General features: G+C 41.5%; 1 protein-coding gene across 4 annotated transcripts in view; it reads right to left on the minus strand.

Annotated features, from left to right (window-relative positions):
* LOC115677787 ((E,E)-alpha-farnesene synthase-like) overlaps positions 1-16,083 on the minus strand; it is a 52,667-nt gene extending 36,584 nt beyond the window's left edge. The window contains exons 1-7 of one of the 4 annotated variants that reach the window (XM_056303849.1): positions 15,843-16,080; positions 15,116-15,380; positions 14,019-14,391; positions 13,557-13,775; positions 13,334-13,475; positions 12,969-13,217; positions 12,368-12,802 (exon numbers count right to left, since the gene is read on the minus strand). In XM_056303849.1, the coding sequence (XP_056159824.1) occupies positions 12,473-12,802; positions 12,969-13,217; positions 13,334-13,475; positions 13,557-13,775; positions 14,019-14,391; positions 15,116-15,380; positions 15,843-15,995 (1,731 nt within the window). In that variant the 5' untranslated portion in view covers positions 15,996-16,080 and the 3' untranslated portion in view covers positions 12,368-12,472. Of the gene's footprint in view, positions 1-12,367; positions 12,803-12,968; positions 13,218-13,333; positions 13,776-14,018; positions 14,392-15,115; positions 15,381-15,842 lie in introns of those variants that run through there. The other 3 variants (XM_056303848.1, XM_056303851.1, XM_056303850.1) reach the window with 3 other exon arrangements.
* Between the last annotated feature and the right edge of the window lie 4,399 nt (positions 16,084-20,482).

The following is a 20,482-nucleotide window of genomic DNA, read 5'->3' on the forward strand; positions in this document are numbered from 1 at the left end:
ATGCATTCTGGACATTGATTGATTAAAAGTAATTCTAAGGATATTAAGACTGGTTTGGAAGGATCCAACTTTTGTATAGTTATCTTCATTGATTAAATTGATATCGGTTGTGCTTTGATTGTAACATCTCAAATGAATGAATTCACACGGTTCAAGGGAAAAGTGTCAAAAAAGTCCTAAACCTTTGGCATTTGTGTCAATTCAATCATAAACCTTTTGCATTTGTGCTAATTCAGCCCTAAACCTTTTGCATTTGTGTCAATTTAGTCATTCCGGCCAATTTTAGCTGGATTTTACTGACGTGAACGCTGGCCGGCCGGCAGCCGGTCACCGGCGCTGACGTGGACAACTTTAATAATATTTTAATATTTTTTTGACATTTTTTTTCTTTCTGTTTTTTCTTTTTTTTCCCTCCCCTCCCTCCTTCCTCCAACCGGTCACCGGACCGGTGACTGGCCAGAGGCCAGAGGTCGGCGAGGTCGACCTCGCCGACCACTGGCGAGGCTCGCCTTCACCGGCCACAGCGAAGGCGAGCCTCGCCATGGCTGGGCGAGGTTGAACCTCGCTAGATCTGGCAAGGTCAGGCCTCGCCTAGCCATCGTCAAGGCTCGACCTCACCAAATCCGGCGAGGCCCAACCTCGTCGAATCTGGCGAGGTCGGGCCTCGCCCAGCCAATGGCGAAGCTCGAGCCCTCACTAGAGACCTTCGACCTTGCGACCTCCGGCGAGGTCGGGCCTCGCCCAGCCATGGCAAGGCTGGCCTTCGCCAGCGGGCGAGGTCCAACATCGCCAGCCTCGCCGACCTTTGGCCTCTGGCCAATCGCCAATCCGGCGACCAGCTAGATGAAGGAGGGAGGGGAGGGGATGGAAAGAAAAAAGAAAAAAATAAATAAAAATATTAAAAAAATATTAAAATATTATTAAGGTTGTCCACATTAGCGCTGGTGACCGGCTGCCGGCCCGCTAGCGTCCACGTCAACAAAATTCGGCCAAAATTGGTCAGAAGGACTGAATTGGCACAAAGATAAAAGGTTTACGACTGAATTGGTACTAATACAAAAGGTTTAGGACTGAATTAGCATAAAAAAAGGTTTATGACTAAATTGGCACCAACGCAAAAAGTTTAGGACTGAATTGGTACTAAAAAAAGGTTTACAATTAAATTGGCACCAATGCAAAAGGTTTAGGACTGAATTGGCACTAAAAAAAGATTTAAGACTAAATTGGTAACAATGCAAAATGTTTCGAACTTTTTTTGACACTTTTCCCCATGGTTCAATATTAAGAACTTACGTTCTGAAACAACATGGCCATGCTGTTGAAGGAGTCTAAACCGAAGTGCACTGGTGTAGAGATGATCTTCCATGTTGAAAACGCCACCGTTGGTGGATGCAACCGTTTCGAGAGCTTCTGTCATTTCATTGTCAAAAAGGTTGGACAACCCCAATTTTCTAATGCTGTCAATCAACTCTAACTTGGCGAGTGAATCGACTCCTTCCGATAACATTGGCTTTACTTCCTCCACGAGCTGTTCCACCCGTTCCTTAATTCCTTCTTTCTACAGAATTGAGTCGAACTTCTTGTTAGATCAAATCTACCTCGTAAAGGCCTTAGATAAGTCAATCTATAGAGCAATGCCAAGATGTTATGATTTTAGTACATGCATATGTAGAGCTATATAAATTGGTTTTGTACATTATATATTAGCTATAAACCAAGTCTGGATGTGATGGCCGATATATTTGATAAGATTCACCAAAACTTAAACATTACTAGCAACATTTAATAGGTAATGACATATATAAATATCACGCATGTGAAGTTACAAATGAATTTGGAGCAAAATAGGGAAAGGTGCCAGAAAAATCCTAAACTTTTTTTTTTTTGGCCAATTTAGTTATAAACCTTTTGATATAGTGTCAATTCAATTCTTCCACCTAATTTTGGCTAGATATTGTTGACATTGACGTTAGCTAACCTCCATGACACCGTCGGCGCTGATGTGGATAATTTTTTACAATATTTTTCGACCTTTTATTATTTTTTCTGATTTTTTTCTTTTTTTCTTTCTTCCTACTTTTACCCGTGACCGGCCACAGGCCCGGCCAAGCGAAGGCGTGCCCTGGCTCCCCTCACTAGATCTGGTGAGGCCAACCCTCACCTAGGCCACGATAGCCTCGCTGGGTGTTGCCTTCGCCCAAGCGACACCCGGTGAGACCACCATGGCCCGGGCTAGGGCTGGCCTCGCCAGATCTAGCGAGGGGAGCCCTCGCCTAGCCGGTCAACGGCGACCCTCGCCCAAGTAAGGCCAACCCGCTAGGCCATGGCCAATGGCTAGTCACCGACAAAAGGAGGAAGAAAGAAAAAAAATTAGGAAAAATAATAAGAAAATTGAAAAAAATATTAAAATATTATTAGAAATTTATCCACATCAGCATCAGCGGTGCCACGTAGGCCGCCCGATGTCCACATCAGCAATATCTGGCCAAAAATAGCTGAAAAAACTGAATTGACACTATGTCAAAATGTTTAGAACTAAATTGGCACAAACACAATTGGTTTAGGACTTTTCTGACACTTTTCCCAAGCAAAATACTACCATGCACAATTTCGGAAAAACATCAATGTGTATCTCATGTGCAAATACTTGCATGATTGCATGCCAATGTCCATTCGCTCGTATGACGAAGAGATCACTGTTACTAAGGATGACACCAAAAAAGAAGGGAAAAAACCACCAAAAACCCCAAACTTTGCCATCTGTGACACATTTACCCTGAACTTTTTTTTGTAACACCAAAAATCCCGAACTTTGCTTTTTGTGACACATTTACCCCAATGTATTTAGTCCATGGGCATTTTCGCCTTTTTTGCTTTTTCTTTTTTTTTCCTTTCCGGCGAGGGGGGGCCTCTTCGGATCCGGCGAGGGGGGCCCTCACCGGCGTCGAGCGAGGGCGGCCCTCGCCGGCGTCGGCGAGGTTCGCCCTCGCCCGGGCGAGCGAGGCGGCCTCGGCGGGCGAGCGAGGTCGACCCTCGCCGGCGTCGGGCAGGATCGACCTCGCGAGTCGGGCGAGGTCGACCTCGCTTGAGTCGAGCGAGGGCCGCCCTCGCTCGCCCGGCGAGGCGACCCTTGCCGCGCTCTAGCGAGGTCGCCCTCGCTCGGGCGAGCGAGGGCGACCTCGCCCGATCCTGGCGAGGTCGACCCTCGCCGGCGTCGGGCGGCCCTCGCCGGATCGGGCGAGGGCGACCCTGCCGGCCGGCGTCGCTCGCGAGGGTCGCCCTCGCTCGACGCCGGCGAGGGTCGACCTCGCCCGGATCGGGCGAGGGTCGCCTCGCTCGCCCGAGCAGGGCGGACCTCGCCGACGGGAGGGTCGCCCTCGCCGGGCGGCCGAGGCAGCCCTCGCAGACTCGGGCGAGGTCGACCCTCGCCGATGCGGGCGAGGGTCGAGCCTCGCCTCGAGTCGGGGCAAGGCCGCCTCGCTCGCCCGAGCGAGGGCGAACCTCGCCGGCAGCGGCGAGGGCCGCCCTCGCTCGCCCGGGCGAGGCGAACCTCGCCGGCCGGCGAGGCCCCTCGCTCGCCCGGGCGAGGGCGAACCTCGCCCGACGCCGGCGAGGGCAGCCCTCGCCCGACGCCGGCGAGGCCCCCCCTCGCCGGAAAGGAAAACAAAGAAAAAAAAAAGAAAAAGCAAAAAAGACGAAAATGCCCATGGACTAAATACATTGGGGTAAATGTGTCACAAAAAGCAAAGTTCGGGGTTTTTGGTGTCACAAAAAAAAGTTTGGGGTAAATGTGTCACAAATGGCAAAATTTGGGGTTTTTTGTGATTTTTTCCCAAAAAAGAACAATGTCGATAATGACCGATTAAATTAATTCGAACTCAGTAGTGCGGAAGGTTAAAATTATAATCTTACGATGTTGTGTTTGCTGTTAAGCGACTGAAGGAAATCGTAATTCCAAATGTTAGGCTTATAATTTGCGGATCTTCTTTGATGCATCTTGTCTCTGACTTGCCGTGAATTCGCTTGGCGTGGTTGGAACTGGACTTGTTCTGATTTGTACTCTATGACGAGTGAGTGAAAGTTGAGAAGATGATGGTGAGATCACGAATTTGTACAAATTTAGTAGTGATGGAATGAGTGTGAGTGTTATGGACCCCAATGCTTCGATTTATATAGGCAATTCCGAGGGTGAGTGCGGTTGGGGCTTGAGAGTGACCGTTGAATATCTCCGGCCACACGATGTAAACTATCAAATATCTCCGACCAAACGCATTTATCACGTTGAGAACACGACACGACCTCAGAAACCAAAACTTAGATGAATCTATAGATGCCTAGCCGGCGAAACGCAAGTCACATTCGTCTAGCCAAAAAATCAGAATTGAGGGACTAATTAGGAATACAGTGGGTGCGCAATCCAATTCTCTAGATGATATGGATATTTGTTGGCAAAAGTACCAAAAAATGCCTAAATTTATTGAACATGTGTCAATTCAGTCATAAACCTTTCAATTGTGCCAATTGAGTCCTAAACCTTTTAACAATTTATTAATGTAGTCCATCCCGCAATTTTGACTGAAAATTATTGACATGGACGTCGGACATCCTACGTTGTGCGGCTGATCTAGCATGGCTAAAGCTGATGTGGACAATTTTAAAATTTTTTTTAAAAAAAATTATCTTTTTTTTTGTTTAGTTGTTTTTCTTTTCTTTTTCTTCTTTTCTTTTCTCTTTTATTTTCTTTCCTAAAAAAAAATTTATGTTTAGTTGTTTTTCTTTTCTTTTTCTTCTTTTCTTTTCTCTTTTATTTTCTTTCCTTACTTTTCTTTTCACAACTATGGCCCAACGAGGTCACCGATCAACTATGGCTAGCCACAGGCAAGGGCTAACAACCCTCACCTAGTCTAGTCAAGGGTGTCGTGGCCCTTGCAAGCCAACAAGCAAGGGTATCGACCCTCACCCATCACCCAAATCCAGGCGAGGGCCGACACCCTCGACAATTGGCAGGTGAAGGCTACATTGCCCTCGCCTGGTCTTGGTGAGGGTCGCGATGCCCTCGCTTGCCAACAGGCGAGAGTGTCAGCCCTCGTCTTGATCTGGATGAGGGCCCGACGCCCTCGTTTGTGGTTGGTGAGTTGTGCAAAAAAAAAAACAAAGAATAAAAAGGAATGAGAAAACAAAACAAAAAAATAAAAAAACTGGCCGGATGGACTATATTGGCAAATCGTAAAAAGATTTAGGACTCAATTGGTACAATTGAAATATTTATGATTGAATTGGCATAAGTGCAATAGGTTTATGACTTTTCTGGTACTTTTCTCGATATTTGTTGGTAGAGTACTCCACTATAGTCTTGTCAATTTGGGCAATCAATCATGCTTTGTGTTTGACAATATGTCTTGAGATTAAAAAAGCCAACCCGAATCGAAGTTTTTGGAAGTACAGTCCGCATCGAGCGAACATAGGTCGGTCCTCAAGGACAGTTGGACTAGGACTTTTAAGTTGCTGATTTGTTAAGACCAACTAAAGCTATGAAATTGTAGATTTCCAAAATCCGAGTTAGTACTAGAGTCGGTCTCATGGGATTAATGTAATTTTTCTAATTTGGTCTTTTTTTTTGGCTTTGTGCCTTGGTGTGTACGCAGAACATACACAAAAATTTTCCACCGTGAGTTTTGTTGACTTTGCACCTAATCTGAAAAAACCTTATGTCGTTAGATCAACTCTATGCATTCCTTTGTAAGATTGATAAATTGTTTCACGAAGAATTGCAAGAGCTAAAGACAATGCGAGTTATTGGATGTAATTAAGAGCTAGGAGATACCGTGAATGTTTGAGTGACTGGAAAGTGATTGTCATCTTCATTGTATCACTTAATATATAGTGGAATCTTATGTTATTCTCCCCGGAGTAGATCATAGCGATCAAATCATATAAATCCGGTATCCAGTTTACTCATTTGTTTTCTAATTTATTACTGTATAGATGCATGTTTTTTCGCAAAAGTTTGCACTTGTTCGTATTGGAGAAAATATCTCTCAATAGCAAAGCAATTCCAAAAATTACTCTCAATCAAATCAACACCAGTCAAGCAATTCTTGTACTATTGGCAAGTGCAGTGAGACTTTCCAAAGCTAACAAATTCATTTTATCTTTCTTTGTATAGAGGATTTTATCTTTCCATGTATAAAGGCTGTAGCTAGGAAAGTTATTGTATTACAGTTATTCTAGGTGATGTCTTTCCATAAACTATCAGCTACCTTGTACTTTAAATACATGTAAGAAATAATAGTAAAAGTGTATCTTGTCCAATTCTTTATAGTATAAGAGCTTACTGCTCATAAGCGCATCATTCATCTTTTTTTCAATGTCAGAAGAATCCTCAAACATCGACACTCCTATGATAGTCACTAGCCCCTCTTCAAATAACACCATTGTGCTTGTGTTGATCAATGCACCTGTGCAACTACCTCTCAAGCTAACATTGATGAATTATCCGTCCTGGTTGGCTCAATTTAATTCTCTACTCCTGGGTTACGACTTAATGGGGTATGTAGATGGAACTTTACCGTGTCCGTCTAACACCATTACTATTGATGGCAAAACTAGTGCCAATCCATCCTATTCTCATTGGGTATGCCAGGATCAACTATTGCTTCATGCAATCATAGCTTTCACTTCGGACTCAATCGTGCCTCTCATTGCTTCTACCAAAACAGCATATGAGGCTTGGAACAAACTTTCACATCTCTTTGCCAACAAGACACGTTCGTGGTCATGAGTCTAAAGGAGCATTTAATCCTCACAAAACGTGACACTCGATCAGTGGCTGAGTATTTACAAGTCATCAAAGGAATTGTTGATGAACTTGCTATCATCAACTCTCCTATTAGTGAAGATGATTTGATAATACATGTTCTAAATGGGCTAGGCTCCGAATTCAAGGAAATTTTTGTCGCCATCAAAGCACGTGAGTCACCTATTTCCTTTGAGGAACTCCATGATAAACTTGTTGACTTCGAGCAATATCTAAAAAGGGAAGAGAGTCAAGGTGAATTGACTCTTATCACTACAAATCTTGCCAAGAGAGTCTCTCACAGGAACACTAACCAGTGCCCTATTTCGATTCGAGGCTCGAACTCTTTCCAGTCAACTTGACAATCTCATTGGCGAAGGAGCAATGATTATGATTATAATCAACCCATTCAAAAAGCACGAGTCAGGTGCCAACTATGTGAATGGGTAGGGCACTCAGCCAAGCAATGCTATCAGGCCAAACAATATTTCTCCTCTGCTCCTACTGCAAACAGTACACTGTTATCTCGCCAAGCTTTGGAAGGATGGCTCATGGACTTTAGAACGTCTCATCATGTCACTTCAAGCCTGAAAAATCTGTCTCTTCATTCTAATTATGAAGGCGTAGACGAAATCGTCATTGGTGATGGCTCAAGTTTGCAAATTACATGCACGGGTTCAACTAAACTTTCCTCTCTTGCTGTTTCATATTCATTGTTGAATGTTTTGTGTGTTCCTAATATTAGTAAAAACTTGATATCTATTTCAAAGTTTTGCAAGACTAACCAAACGTCCGTGGAATTTTTTACCCAACCATTTTTTGGTGAAGGATCAGCGCACGGGGCGACGCGCACACAAGGCTTGAATAACAATGATGTCTATTTCATCGTCACTCCATGTGACTCATACACCACCCTCCACTATGATTGGTGTCCATGTATCCTCCAGTGATTGGAATCGACGTCTTGGTCATCCCTTTCATCAAATCTTAGAGTTTCTTTTAAAATCGAAGTCAATTCCTTCAATTTCCAAGTCACGTTCTAGATCTTTGTGCGACTCATGTCAATGTAATAAAAGTCATAGACTTCCATTTGGTGTTTCTACATTGTCTAGTCGACGACCTCTTGAACTCATTTACAGTGATGTTTCGGGGCCCGCTCCAGTGAAATCAATAGATGGCTTTTCGTATTTTGTTATTTTCGTGGATCACTATACTAGATACATCTGGCTCCTACACAATCAAACAAAAATACGACATTTTCGCTCTATTTCTAAAATTCAAGAAATTGGTGGAAAATTACTTTCAAAATCCCATAGCATCAATTTATTCTGATGGTGGTGGAGAATAAAAAATAAAAAGGATTTTTCTTGTATCATGGGATTACACATTTACAAGCACCAACCACACACACCCCAACATAATGGGATTGCGGAGCGTTGTCATAGGCATGTTGTCGAAACAAGTCTTACATTGCTTCATCAAGCATCTCTTCCATTCTCATTTTGGTTCTATTCATTTCAAGCTACTACATATCTAGTAAATCGTCTACCTACACCGGTCTAAGGACTCAAATCTCCTTTTGAGACTCTTCGACTTTTGTCCAAATTACTCGAAATTTCGAGTTTTTGGTTGCCTATGTTATCCATGGCTTAAACCATATGGCAAGCACAAACTTGAATATCGATCGAAATCTTGTATTTTTTTGGGTTACTCTCTTAATCAAAGTGCTTACAAATGTCCTCAACAAAACAAAGTCTTTGTCTCACGTCATGTAGGTTTTCATGAGTCCATTTTTCTTTACTCCAAACATGCTCAATCACTCTATCGTAATAGTTCTCAATCCCTGTCTCTACCACCTCAAAGTACCTATGCACCCTCTCGTTTTTTAATAAAATATCCAGCCACCTCTTCCAACACAAGACAGCCAAGCCATACCATGCATGGTCAGACAAGTCTTTCAAGTTCAATGGATGGAGAAGTTCTAGATCACCATTTGAATGGCCTCACGACTTTGGTAAAAAACACCAATTTAACGTCCCCCAATGCAGATCCATCACCAACCAGTGAAGCTCCATCTATGCCTCACACGGACTCAAACACTTCATTCGGCCCCTCCACCACAATTCCATCAGTGCCCACACGTTCTCATATGATGATCACTCGCTCTCAGAATAAAATTTACAAACCCAAGCAGATACATTCAGCCACCAAACATCCTTTACCTCCCTTACTTGAACCAACGTGTGTTTCCCAAGCCTTAAAAGATCCAAAATGGCGCACTGCTATGTAGGAGGAATTTAATGCAACTCTCCGAAATGGTACATGGCAACTTGCACCACCGGAGCCTCATCATAATATTATTGGCTACAAGTGGATATTTCGAGTCAAGGGAAATTCAGATGGTACCATCACTTGGTACAAGGCATGACTTGTCGCCAAGGGATTCCACCAATGACCAGGACTTGACTATGATCATAAATTTAGTCCAGTTGTTAAACCCGCCACAATACTGGTTGTTCTTTGTCTGGCCTTTTCAAAGGTTGGCCCCTTCTATTGGATGTCAACAATGCTTTCTTACATGGCATTCTTATGGAGGAAGTCTATGTGCATCAACCACCGGGATTTGTCGATCAGTCACATCCGCATCACATATGTTGATTGAAGAAGGCTATTTACGTTCCTAAGCAAGCCCCTCGCACGTGGTATCCAGCACTTAGTTCCTTTGTAAACTCATTTGGATTTATCCAATCCAAATTGCATTCCTCGCTCTGTATATACAGACATGATGACATCATTGCTTATTTCTTGGTTTATGTAGATGATTTGATCCTGATAGGAATTGATACAAAATATTTGCAAAAATTTGTAAGAGCTCTTGCAGGTAAATTCTCACTAAAGGATCTAGGGAATCTAGATTACTTCTTGGGAGTTGGGGTGATACGCACAAAATCTGGTCTGTTTCTCACACGACACAAGTATATAAGGGACATTCTTGATCGAGCAACCATGTTAGGACCCAAGGAGATTACCAACCCAATGGCTACTGACAGCTCTCTCACTCTTGTTGATGGGTCACCTCATACCTGTAACGACCTGGGTCCTACTCGCAAGATATTGTCCGCTTTGGACACTAAATCCTCACGGTTTTGTTCCTCCGAGGGCAACCCATACTACCCTCAGAAAAGGCCTCTTGCAAGTTAAGGCTTCCCAAGCCTTTATAAGTAAGCCCAATGCTCCCTCCCTAGGCGATGTGGGACAAGAGACGTGCCCCCTTCGCCATCCTAGAAGCCTGCCAGGAGCTGCTCTTTGTCCAAGCCTCGGACCTCGGCGACCACTCCCCGCCCTCATTGGACCGGGTTGTCACAATACCAATGCAACTAAATATAGGAAGATTGTTGGTACTCTTCAATATCTTGCATTCACAAGACCTGATATTGCTTTTGTCTTCAACAAACTCTCTCAGTTTATGCATCAACCGACAGAGTTACATTGGAGTGCTATTAAACGTGTTTTGCATTATCTCAAAGGGACTATTAATCTTGGCCTGGACTTGCGAAGTAGTCCCTCTCCGTCGCTTCATGCATTCTCTGATGTTGATTGGGCAGGTAATATGGATGACCGTAAGTCTACAATCGCCTATATAGTTTATACTGGCCAATATCCTATATCATGGTGCTCTCGAAAACAACGGTCTATTGCTCGTTCATCAACCAAAGCCAAGTATTGTGCTATGGCTGTGACAGCTTCTGAGCTCACATGGATTCACTCCTGCATGAACTAGGAGTATCTTCTTCGAGCACACCTGGCATCTATTGCAATAACATTGGTGCTACATATGTGTGCGCTAATCCTATTTTTCACTCTAAGATGAAACACATTGCCATTGATTATAATTTTGTTCGCGACATGGTTAACAAAGGCTTGTTACAAGTGAGTCATGTGTCTACTCATGATCAACTCACGGATGCACTCACAAAGCCTCTTGCACGATAACGGTTTCTTCATTTACGGTCCAAGATCGGCATTTGCGGTGGAACGCCTCTCTTGCGATGGAACGCCTCTCTCAACAGCAAAGCAATTCCAAAAATTGCTCTTAATCAAATCAAGACCAGTCAGGCAATTCTTATACTATTGGCAAGTTGCGTGAAAGTTTCCAAAGCTGACAAATTCATTTTTTCTTTCTTTGTATAGAGGATTTTATCTTTCCATGTATAAAGGCTGTAGCCCAGAAGAATTGATATAGATAGTTGTGATACCGCCAAATAGCAAGAGAATTTCATCCCATAAATTCTTTCTTTCCAAAGCCCTGTTTATTTCACGAAAGATGAATAATTTAGAAAATATTTTGCTAAAATAACCACTTCTATCGCTTGAAATAATTATTTAATAAAATATGTTTTCATCATCGATAACAATTTATGTCTAAATATTTTCTTGAACGATGAAAATATTTATCATTTATTCATTTTTGGAAGCAATACAAGCCATCATTTTTAAGAAAATATTTTTCAAATTATTCATTTTTCGCGAATAAATGAAACCAAAATTACAACCATTTAAAAAGCAACAATAACGTGAATTAAATTTGTCAGCATTGACTTTTGATCAATTGTCTCCGCTAGCATTGAGAAAGTGATGGAAATCCTCTCTAATCTAAATATGATCACCACATCACTAATTTATGGAGTTATAAATTATCCTTTATATGCATTGTTGTCTCCTTCCAACTAAAAGTTTTAAGCTTTTAATTGGACACATGCTAACCCGGTATCAAAGTCATATTTCTTCTTAAGTTTATTTTGCATATATGATTCCTCATTCGTCAATTCACATGTCGTTTTCATCGTGGCTTTCATGTGAAAGGAGGCGTCAAGTCCCCATTCTTCTCATACTTTTTTTTCTCCATCATTTTAGCGTTTGAGATATGACATCCAAACGTCTCCGGAACACAAAACTTAGAACCCTTTTCAATTATTTGGAAATATGTCAAAGTATTTCCCCTTAAATTTGGACCTACAACAAGAATTAATACCTTAAGCGATGAAAGCGAACATACCCGTTTTCTTGGGCATTAGGAAATTGAGGAAAGTCCAACTTGGACTTTGGGTTGACCGTGTCTCAGTGATTTGTATTCCAAATTGAATTCGGCCAATGGACGTCCCTTCGGAAATATATACTTGAACTAGGCCAGCAGATTACGGAGCAGTGAAGCAACGCTCAAACGAGCGCTTGGCAGTCGTGGGTCTTTCTTCGGAAAATTACATCCAAGAATTCGAGTGTTTTATGGGGCTAAACACTACATGAGTTATTGGATGTAATTGGGGTTTGAGAAACACACCATTTCCCAGTGTGGTCCCATTATTTTTTACGGTGTGATTGACTTGATTCAATAGAATAAGTCTCATCATGATTTTGATTCTACGGAGTGCATCATTTGATGTGGCATCGGATATGAATGGTCAAGTTATTATGATCTCGAGTATTTCTTTTGAGAGTGTGATTCGCGTTAATCAAATCAAGTAGGCGCATGGATACTTTGTGCGATATTGTAAGATAGACATCATGCAGAGATTTGAACATTGTAAACCCGAGTGAATTATTATGCAGATTATGATACCATTTGCGTATAGTACTCAATCTTTTGACTAGCAGTAGCTAGTCTAGCTTACGGACTTGCTATGCAATTACACTTGCGCTAATATCTAAGTCAAGAGCGAGAGGCTCGACCACGGCAGATAGAATTTGCCGCCTGATATCGCCATCCTGGACGCCAAACCCATCTCCAAACTGGTAAAGCATATGAGCAACACGAGCCGCATTCACGGTGACATCAATGAAGGGTTGGACAGACGGCGTCTGGGCATTGCCGAAGAAATGAGCATTAATGCTTTTCCATGCTTCGTTTATCAATTCCTTGATGTGCTTCCTAGCGACATCTTCCAGAACGTTCGCTTCTCGCATGTAACACGCCACTGCTGATGGAGCATCTCCTCTGTCTCTTTCAGCCTAATTGAACAAGTAAATCAATTTAATGTGTTTATCAGATTCGATTTCCTTAATTCCATTACACCTTATGTCGTGTTAGTACAAGATTTTTCCGCGAGCTAAGAATTTGTAACATCATGTAAAATTCAGTTGGTTTATAACTTCTGCACAGAAGTTTGATAATTACCGCTGACGTTCCAAGGTCGTTGCAGAGTCGAATTATCATGGACACACTGTAAATCAGATCCTTGTTTCTCTCTAGCAAATCTGCTACATCCTCCAATTTCATATGTCCCACAAAGAAATAAGCGTGAGACAAGATCATTGGTCCTGAAGATGATGTCCATGCATTGCTCAAATACTCTTCCAACGATGGTGTGTAGCCCAATTTGTCCCACTTTGCTTCAGTAAGTAATGCTTTGCAAAAGTCTGCCCACTGTGAAAAATAAGGAAAACAAAAATACTTAATCAGAGATGATCAATTATGAAGGACAAAATTAATTAGGGTGACATATGCATGTATATGCAATTATCCAAAAGTTTTTTGCTTACGGCTTTCGTGAGATGTGGTAGCACTCGATGCCAATCTTCATCCTTGCCAATATCATAAGCGATCTCGTGATTAACATCATGAAGCGCTCGGAAACAGACCTTCATGCACTCGGGAAGCTGTTGAATCTGCTCCGAGTCCCATCTAGAAGCATCAGATTTTCCAGTTAGCAAAAATAAACTCAACAGAGACAAAAGGAAGAGATTGGGAGGAATCGTGGCCAACCTGATAATGGCGCCGGTGAAGCATTCTAGCTCCTCCAATGAACCATAAAGGTCGTAGACATCGTCGATCACCAGTATCAAGATGATGACTTTGGTGAGAGATTTGCGAAGCGAGCTGAACCGTGGTTCCTGAGAGAGTCCAAGGGCACACAAAAAACTCTCGACCAGCCGATCCCTCGTGAAGTCCACATGCTCGATAAGTCGCAGATTCCTCCACCACCTGAATTTTCCGGAGCAACTAATCAGAATCAAAAGTCAGGAAAATCACATCATATCTGGTACAGATATCTTCAAAATAGGCACATTCGCAGGATGAATTTAGGCCATATATATCATGACTGAGTTCGTCATGTTTTAATCCTGACATGAGTCGAAGATAGAACATGACATCTTTTAAACAAATGACCTTGGTTGAATGAGTCGCTACATTTTCTACATCATTTGTGAATTCTCTTAAAATTACCTGGATATCTCGCTAAGATCTCTTTGATGTGTGGCTTGAACCGTGTTAAAATTGAGCTTGGCAAGCTCAAGCAGATTACTTTGCTTGTCCTCCTGTTGCTCGTGCATGTCGATTTGTGATTTGATGTCAAACCACTGGACCCTCCAGTGCATCGAAAGCTCCAAACCATGGACGGCGCGTTTCAAGAGCTGACCGTCCAAACCGGAGACTCTCTCTTGGAGAATCCCAGTTGAGAAGGCTTTCGCTTCATCCAAAATGTTTTCGCCTTCCAAAGCCAGATGTGAAGCCTCAAGAAGCTCTATCATAGCTTCAACATCTTTGCAATTGCTTATGTTGAATGCGTTGCTTCCTTCTTTGAAGGGCCTTAATTCATCTGATTACAAAATGTAAGTCGAAGATTTATGACCGGACAGAACCGAGAATAATTGCTGATAATACTAACCATACTCGCTATTACTCAATATTATAACTACAATGACTGATGACTCAGAAGATATCATTGTAAAGGAGTTAATAACGACATATGAACTTTGAGTGGCTTGTATGCATCCAATGTCATAATACCTCTCTGTGGACGAAACTTTCTTCACCGTCTAGTCCACAGATAAATTTTCTTTTATAGTCCTTTCTCTAGAGATATGAAGCGTTTTTCAGTAGAACTAAGTCTAGATAGGTATGTCGATTGCAAGACTTTTCCAGTATGGTGAACTAAAAATTCAATTGTAATCTCAACAAGTGATATAGAAGGCGATGGGTGTCAACTTTTCAATGATATCTCCAGAAAGAATTTCATAAATCATAGAGTTTTGGTGAGGCTCGTCATCACAATAAAAACGAGTGGAAAATCACGTCAAGTTTTGTAGATACATATTTGGAGCTGTTGATGTCTATGATTTAGACTAATTGCTCATGCAATCTCTCCATTAACTGATTAACAGTAATTCTAAGGATATTAGGACCGGTATGGAAGGAACCAACTTTATATAGTAATCTTTAGTAGCTATAGGATTATTTATTGTTTTATTTTATTTCTGTTGTGATCTGATAGTAACATCTCAGACGAAGGAAATCACACACATCCATATTTAGAACTTTACCTTGCGAAACGACATGGCCATGCTGTCTAAGGAGTCTAAACCGAAGTGCACTGGCATAGAGATGATCTTCCATGGTGAAAACGCCGTTGTTGATGGATGCAAGTGTTTCAAGAGCTTCTTTTATTTCATTCTCAAAAAGGTTGGACAACCCCAGTTTTGTCATGCTGTCAATTAACTCTAACTTGGCGAGTGAATCGACCTCTTCCGATAACATTGGCTTTACTTCCTCCACGAGCCGTTCCACTCGTTCTTTAATTCCGTCTTTCTGCAGGATTGAGTTGAATTCGTTAGATCGAAATCTACCTTGAAAAGGCCTCAAATAATTCAATCTATAGAGCAATGCCAAGATGTTTTGATTTTAGTCCATACATATGTAGAGCTATATGAATTGGTTTTATACAATATATGTTAGTTATAGATCAAGTCTGGCTGTGATGGCCGATATATATGATAACATTGACCAAAACTTTAACAATGCTAGCTACATTTAATAGGTAATATCATGAATTGTGATGTTACAAATCAATTTGGAGCAAAATACTATTTCAAACATCAATCTCATGTGCAAATACTTGCGTGCTTGCATGCCAATGTCCGTTCGCTCGTGTGAGGAAGAGAGATGGCTAGAATCAAAGAGGACAATAAAAAAAAAAAAGAACAAGGTCAATAATTAACGACCAAATTAGCTCAAACTCATTAGTGCGGAAAGTACAAATTATAATCTTACGTGGTCGTGTTTGCTGTTAAGCGACTGGAGGAAATCGTCTTTCCAAATGTTAGGCTTATAATTGGCCGATCTTCTTTGATGCATAGTGTCCACGACTTCCGGCAAATTCGCTTGGCATGTTTGGAACTGGGTTTGTTCTGCCGTGTACTCCATGACGGGTGAGTGAAAGTTGAGAAGATTGGTGAGATCACGAATTTGTACAAGTTTTATGATGGAATGAGTGCGAGTTTCGTTGAGCACAATCCTTCGATTTATATAGGCGAGTCCGAGTCCGAGTGTGAGTGTCGATGGGGCTTGAGAGTGACTGATTAAACTAGCGAATATCCCCTACCACACGTATTTATCACGTTGAAAACACGACACGACCTCATAAAACCAAACCTTAGAGGCCAGTTAAGGTTGGGCCAAACAAAACTAGATGAATCTATAAATGCCCAACCGGCAAAACGCAATAGGTTGTGGAAAGTTTTTGTGTAGGATCCCCACACTCTATGGTGTTACAAGTTAGGCAATTAATCATCGTTTGTGTGATGAATATGTCTCAAGATTGAAATCATTGAACGAAACCCGAGTTCGTATTGGAGTCCGTCTTGCGGGTTTAATATAAGTTTTCTAAAAAGGGTTTTTCTGGCTTTGTGCCTTGGTGTGTGCCAAGAACGTGTAGAAAAATTTTTCGGGATAATTACAAAAAAAAATTTCTTAAACCTATTGTATTTGTGCTAATTCAGTTATAAATCTTTCAATTATGTCAATTTAGTCCTAAACCCTTTACAGTTTTGCTAATTGAGTCCATCTGGCTAATTTTAGCCAAAAAACACTGACGTAGACGTCGGCCGTCCTACGTGGCAAGACTAGCGCTGACGTAAACATTTTTTAATATTTTTTTTCAATTTTCTTTCTTTTTTCCTTCCTTTTTTTTTTCACCGTGGCCAGCAAGGGTCGCCGAAACTCGCCGAACACTAGGCGAGAAACGTGAAGCCCTCGCTAGCCACCGGCAAGGGTCACGGCCCTCACCCGGCCTCGCCCAGATCTAACGAGACCGGATATAGCTTCATGGCCAGCAAATCACCATCTCGACTGTACAAATCATTCTCGTAATCGCAAATGCCGAAGACAACACCATCGTCTCCATTGCTAGCGATCCGATTCGTGGCGTTACCACCACCAGAGAACAGAAACTCATCGCATGATTCACGTTCTGCCTCTCTTCGCCATCCGATACCATCCAAAACAATTGCGAATCAAGGAAAGATCGAATGAGCAGACAAGCATATGGCAACCTCCAAGTCAATGACCAAAAAAGAGAAAAGGAGCAGAAAAACTTTACGAATGTGCAAAGCGGACAATGTCGAAACCGGAAACGAATTCGAGGTTCGATCTCGATGGCAGAGAGAGAGAGAGAATGCAATCACAAGAGGACAACTTTGGGGGAAGATGGAAACCCTAGATTGGAGCACAAGGTAGAGAGAGAGGTGATGATTATATCTTTTGGTTTCACTTTCGCCCAGATCTGCCCAGACCATCATGAGGCGCGGCCACGAGCGAAGGCAACCATGGCCTTACCAGCCGTGGGCGAGGTCGCCTTAGCTCGCGGCCGGCGAGATCATGGCAAGGCTAGCCTTGCCTAGATTTGGGCGAGGCCATGCGAGGCACCCCAGCTGGCGAGCGCTTCGTGGCCCTAGCCTTGCTCCGGCTACACTCACTAGTCACAATAGGCTAAAAAAGAAGGAAGGAAAAGAAAAGGAACAGAAAAGAAAAATTAAAAAATTATTAAAAAATTCCAAAAATTATAAAAAAATATTATTACAAATTATTCATGTCAATACAGTTATGCCATATAGGACAATCAACGTCCACGAATTACTGGCCAAAATTGGCCGAATGGACTCAATTGGCAAAACATGAAAATGTTTAAAATTAAATTAGCACAATTGAATGGTTTAAAACTGAATTGGCACAAATGCAATAGGTTTAGGATTTTTTGGGTAATTTTTCCAAAATTCTTCTCATGAGTTTTGTTGACTTTGCACCTAAATTGAAGAAACCTTTTGTCACGAGATTAACTTTGTAAAATTGAGAAATTGTTTTGTTAACAATTGTGAGAGCTAAACACTATACCAATTACTGGAAACATTCGAGTAATTTGAATCTATTCGTAACACCCGTTAAATTGCTTGATCTATAATGAAATATTGTGCTTCTCTGCTTGGAGTAGTTCACACGCACCGAACTATGTAAATCTAGTGTCTAGTTTACTTTTCTATTTTCTAGTTTATTATTGTCGAATGACATGTTTTTTCGCAACAAATTGCACTTGTTCGGTCGTTAATTTCTTGGCGTGATTCAATATGAGACTAGGAGAGGATCCGTGCGTTCCACAAAATTTGAAAAATTAGTTTCTATGCTTTTCTCTATGAAATTACATGCCAAATTTGTTGTGATTTCCATGACTATGTTCCCTTTGGTTGAATTATTCATTTTCTTTAATCTAAATTTTCTTGCATATAAAAATAAGGAATAAGTGCATTGGAAGTTCTAAAACTTGTCATGAAAATGCAATTGAGTCTTAAAATTTTCAAAAAGTGCAATTAAGTCCTAAAATTTATCTCGAAAGTGCAATCTAGTTCTAAAACTATCAAAAAGTGCAAAGAAGTCCTAAAAATTGTCAATTTGATTCAATTAAGTCCTTCTATTGATTGCATTTTTTGAAAATTTGAAGACTCGATTGCACTTTCGTGATAAGTTTTAGGACTTGATTGTACTTTTTGAAAGTTTTAAAACTCAATTGCATTTTTGTGACAAGTTTTAGAATTTGCAATATACTTATTCCTAAAAATAACAAGTTATCTTTCACATACAAGTATATATGGATTTTCTTCGCAATGAATTATTATGTATAAATGGAAATAATGATTTTTTTTTGCTCATTGATTATGCTAAACTTAGAAGGCTATAAGGTTAGTTAAACCTCATTAGGCTAAATGAACAAGATGAATAAATGCCCAAAACTAAAAAATATGGGGGACAAAGTCACATGTCGATAATGATTTTCAATGAGGACTGACCATCCTGACGTGTCTATGCTCTTTTCAACCTAATACGAGCAACGTAAGTCACATGTCTACAGTGATGTTTCACTCGATGGATAACGATTTGAGTCGACGACGACGTGTTGACCATGGACATACGTAATTAGAGCAAATAGCAAGAGAACATGAGTACAACCATTTGGGGTGGTCGATGATCAATTGTCTCGACTGGGAAATTTAAAGCATTGCGAAAGTGATGGGAATCTCTATGATCAAAACATGATCGCGATATCACTTACTTACGGGATTATGAATGAGCCTTTATGTGCGCGCCGCCTCCCTCGAGGTAAGAGCTTTATCTTTTCAATTCAACAGATGATGACACGGTCTCTGAGCAACGTTCCAACTTAGATTTGTTTCACGTGTATGGTTCCTCATTCGTTGATTCACTTGCCGTTTCCATTACGGTCTTCATTTGAAAGGAGGTGTCAATTCTATTGAGGTGTGCTTCATACTCTCTATCGACAAGAATCCCCCCGGCTACCAGTAGGCTTTTGTTGTGGAAGCCAAGCGATCGAACAATAAAATTGACAGAATAAGAAAATAAATCGGACACCGGATTTACGTGGTTCGGTCGTAGTTACCTACGTCCACGGGAAAGCAGCACGCGAATTCCACTATAGATCAGCGATACAACGGAGATTACAACCACACTCGAGTCACTCAAACACTCTCGTGTTTCCAAGCCTCAATTACACCCAACAACTCACGCAGGTGTTTAGCCTCACAATTCCTCACGAAATAATCTCTCAATCTCGCAAAAGAATTATACACAAATCTTATCACAAGATTTAATCGCTACGAACACTTGAACTCTTGATGTAATTCCACGAACAAAATCACGAACCCACAACCAAGCACTCGCTTGCGGAGCGGCGCTTCAAGAAGTCTTTTCTTCTCTGGACATGGGCGACACAAAGACCAGCTCTGCACGCACCAACAATGCCCACGGCACACAAGCACTCACGAAAAGGCGCTTCAAGACAAGAAGTCCAACTTCAACAGGAAACATATATATATAAACTCCATGCATGTCCGAAAGGTCAAATTCAAAGTCCATGTGGGACTTTCCAATTTAAGACTTTTCGGTGGCCGAACTCCAACACATATTAGGAGAGCTAATTTCGTATATTTCCTTTTCCCTGTTTTCTTCGCTGATTCCAATTTCATATCAGGAAATATCCAATTTAACATATTCAGACCTCCACACAACTAATTTCGAGTCGGGTTTCGTTCACGGACTCAAACTCGAGACATATTTTCAACAATCTCCACCTTGACTCGACGTTTGAGCCAAGTCACAATCGCTTTGATAGAATCCGAATTTCGCTACTACTCTCCCATAGCCCCAATGGGCTCAACCGCCACAGACGTCTTTCAAGTCCAAGCCGTGCTTGAACTTCACCATAACCGTGGACCTCATTAGAACACCAACTCCACATGCACCTTTAACTGCTCCACAAGGATTTTCCGACACAACCTCCTCAATCGCAGATAAAGCAAAACCATCATTGCATCCATATCTGTCAAGAGATCGAATACGCACCTTGT

This window comes from Syzygium oleosum, unplaced genomic scaffold (assembly GCF_021117445.2).
Source record: "Syzygium oleosum isolate NSW1041296 unplaced genomic scaffold, Sole_v2.1 Sole_v2.29, whole genome shotgun sequence".
In the NCBI taxonomy this organism is placed as follows: Eukaryota; Viridiplantae; Streptophyta; class Magnoliopsida; order Myrtales; family Myrtaceae; genus Syzygium; species Syzygium oleosum.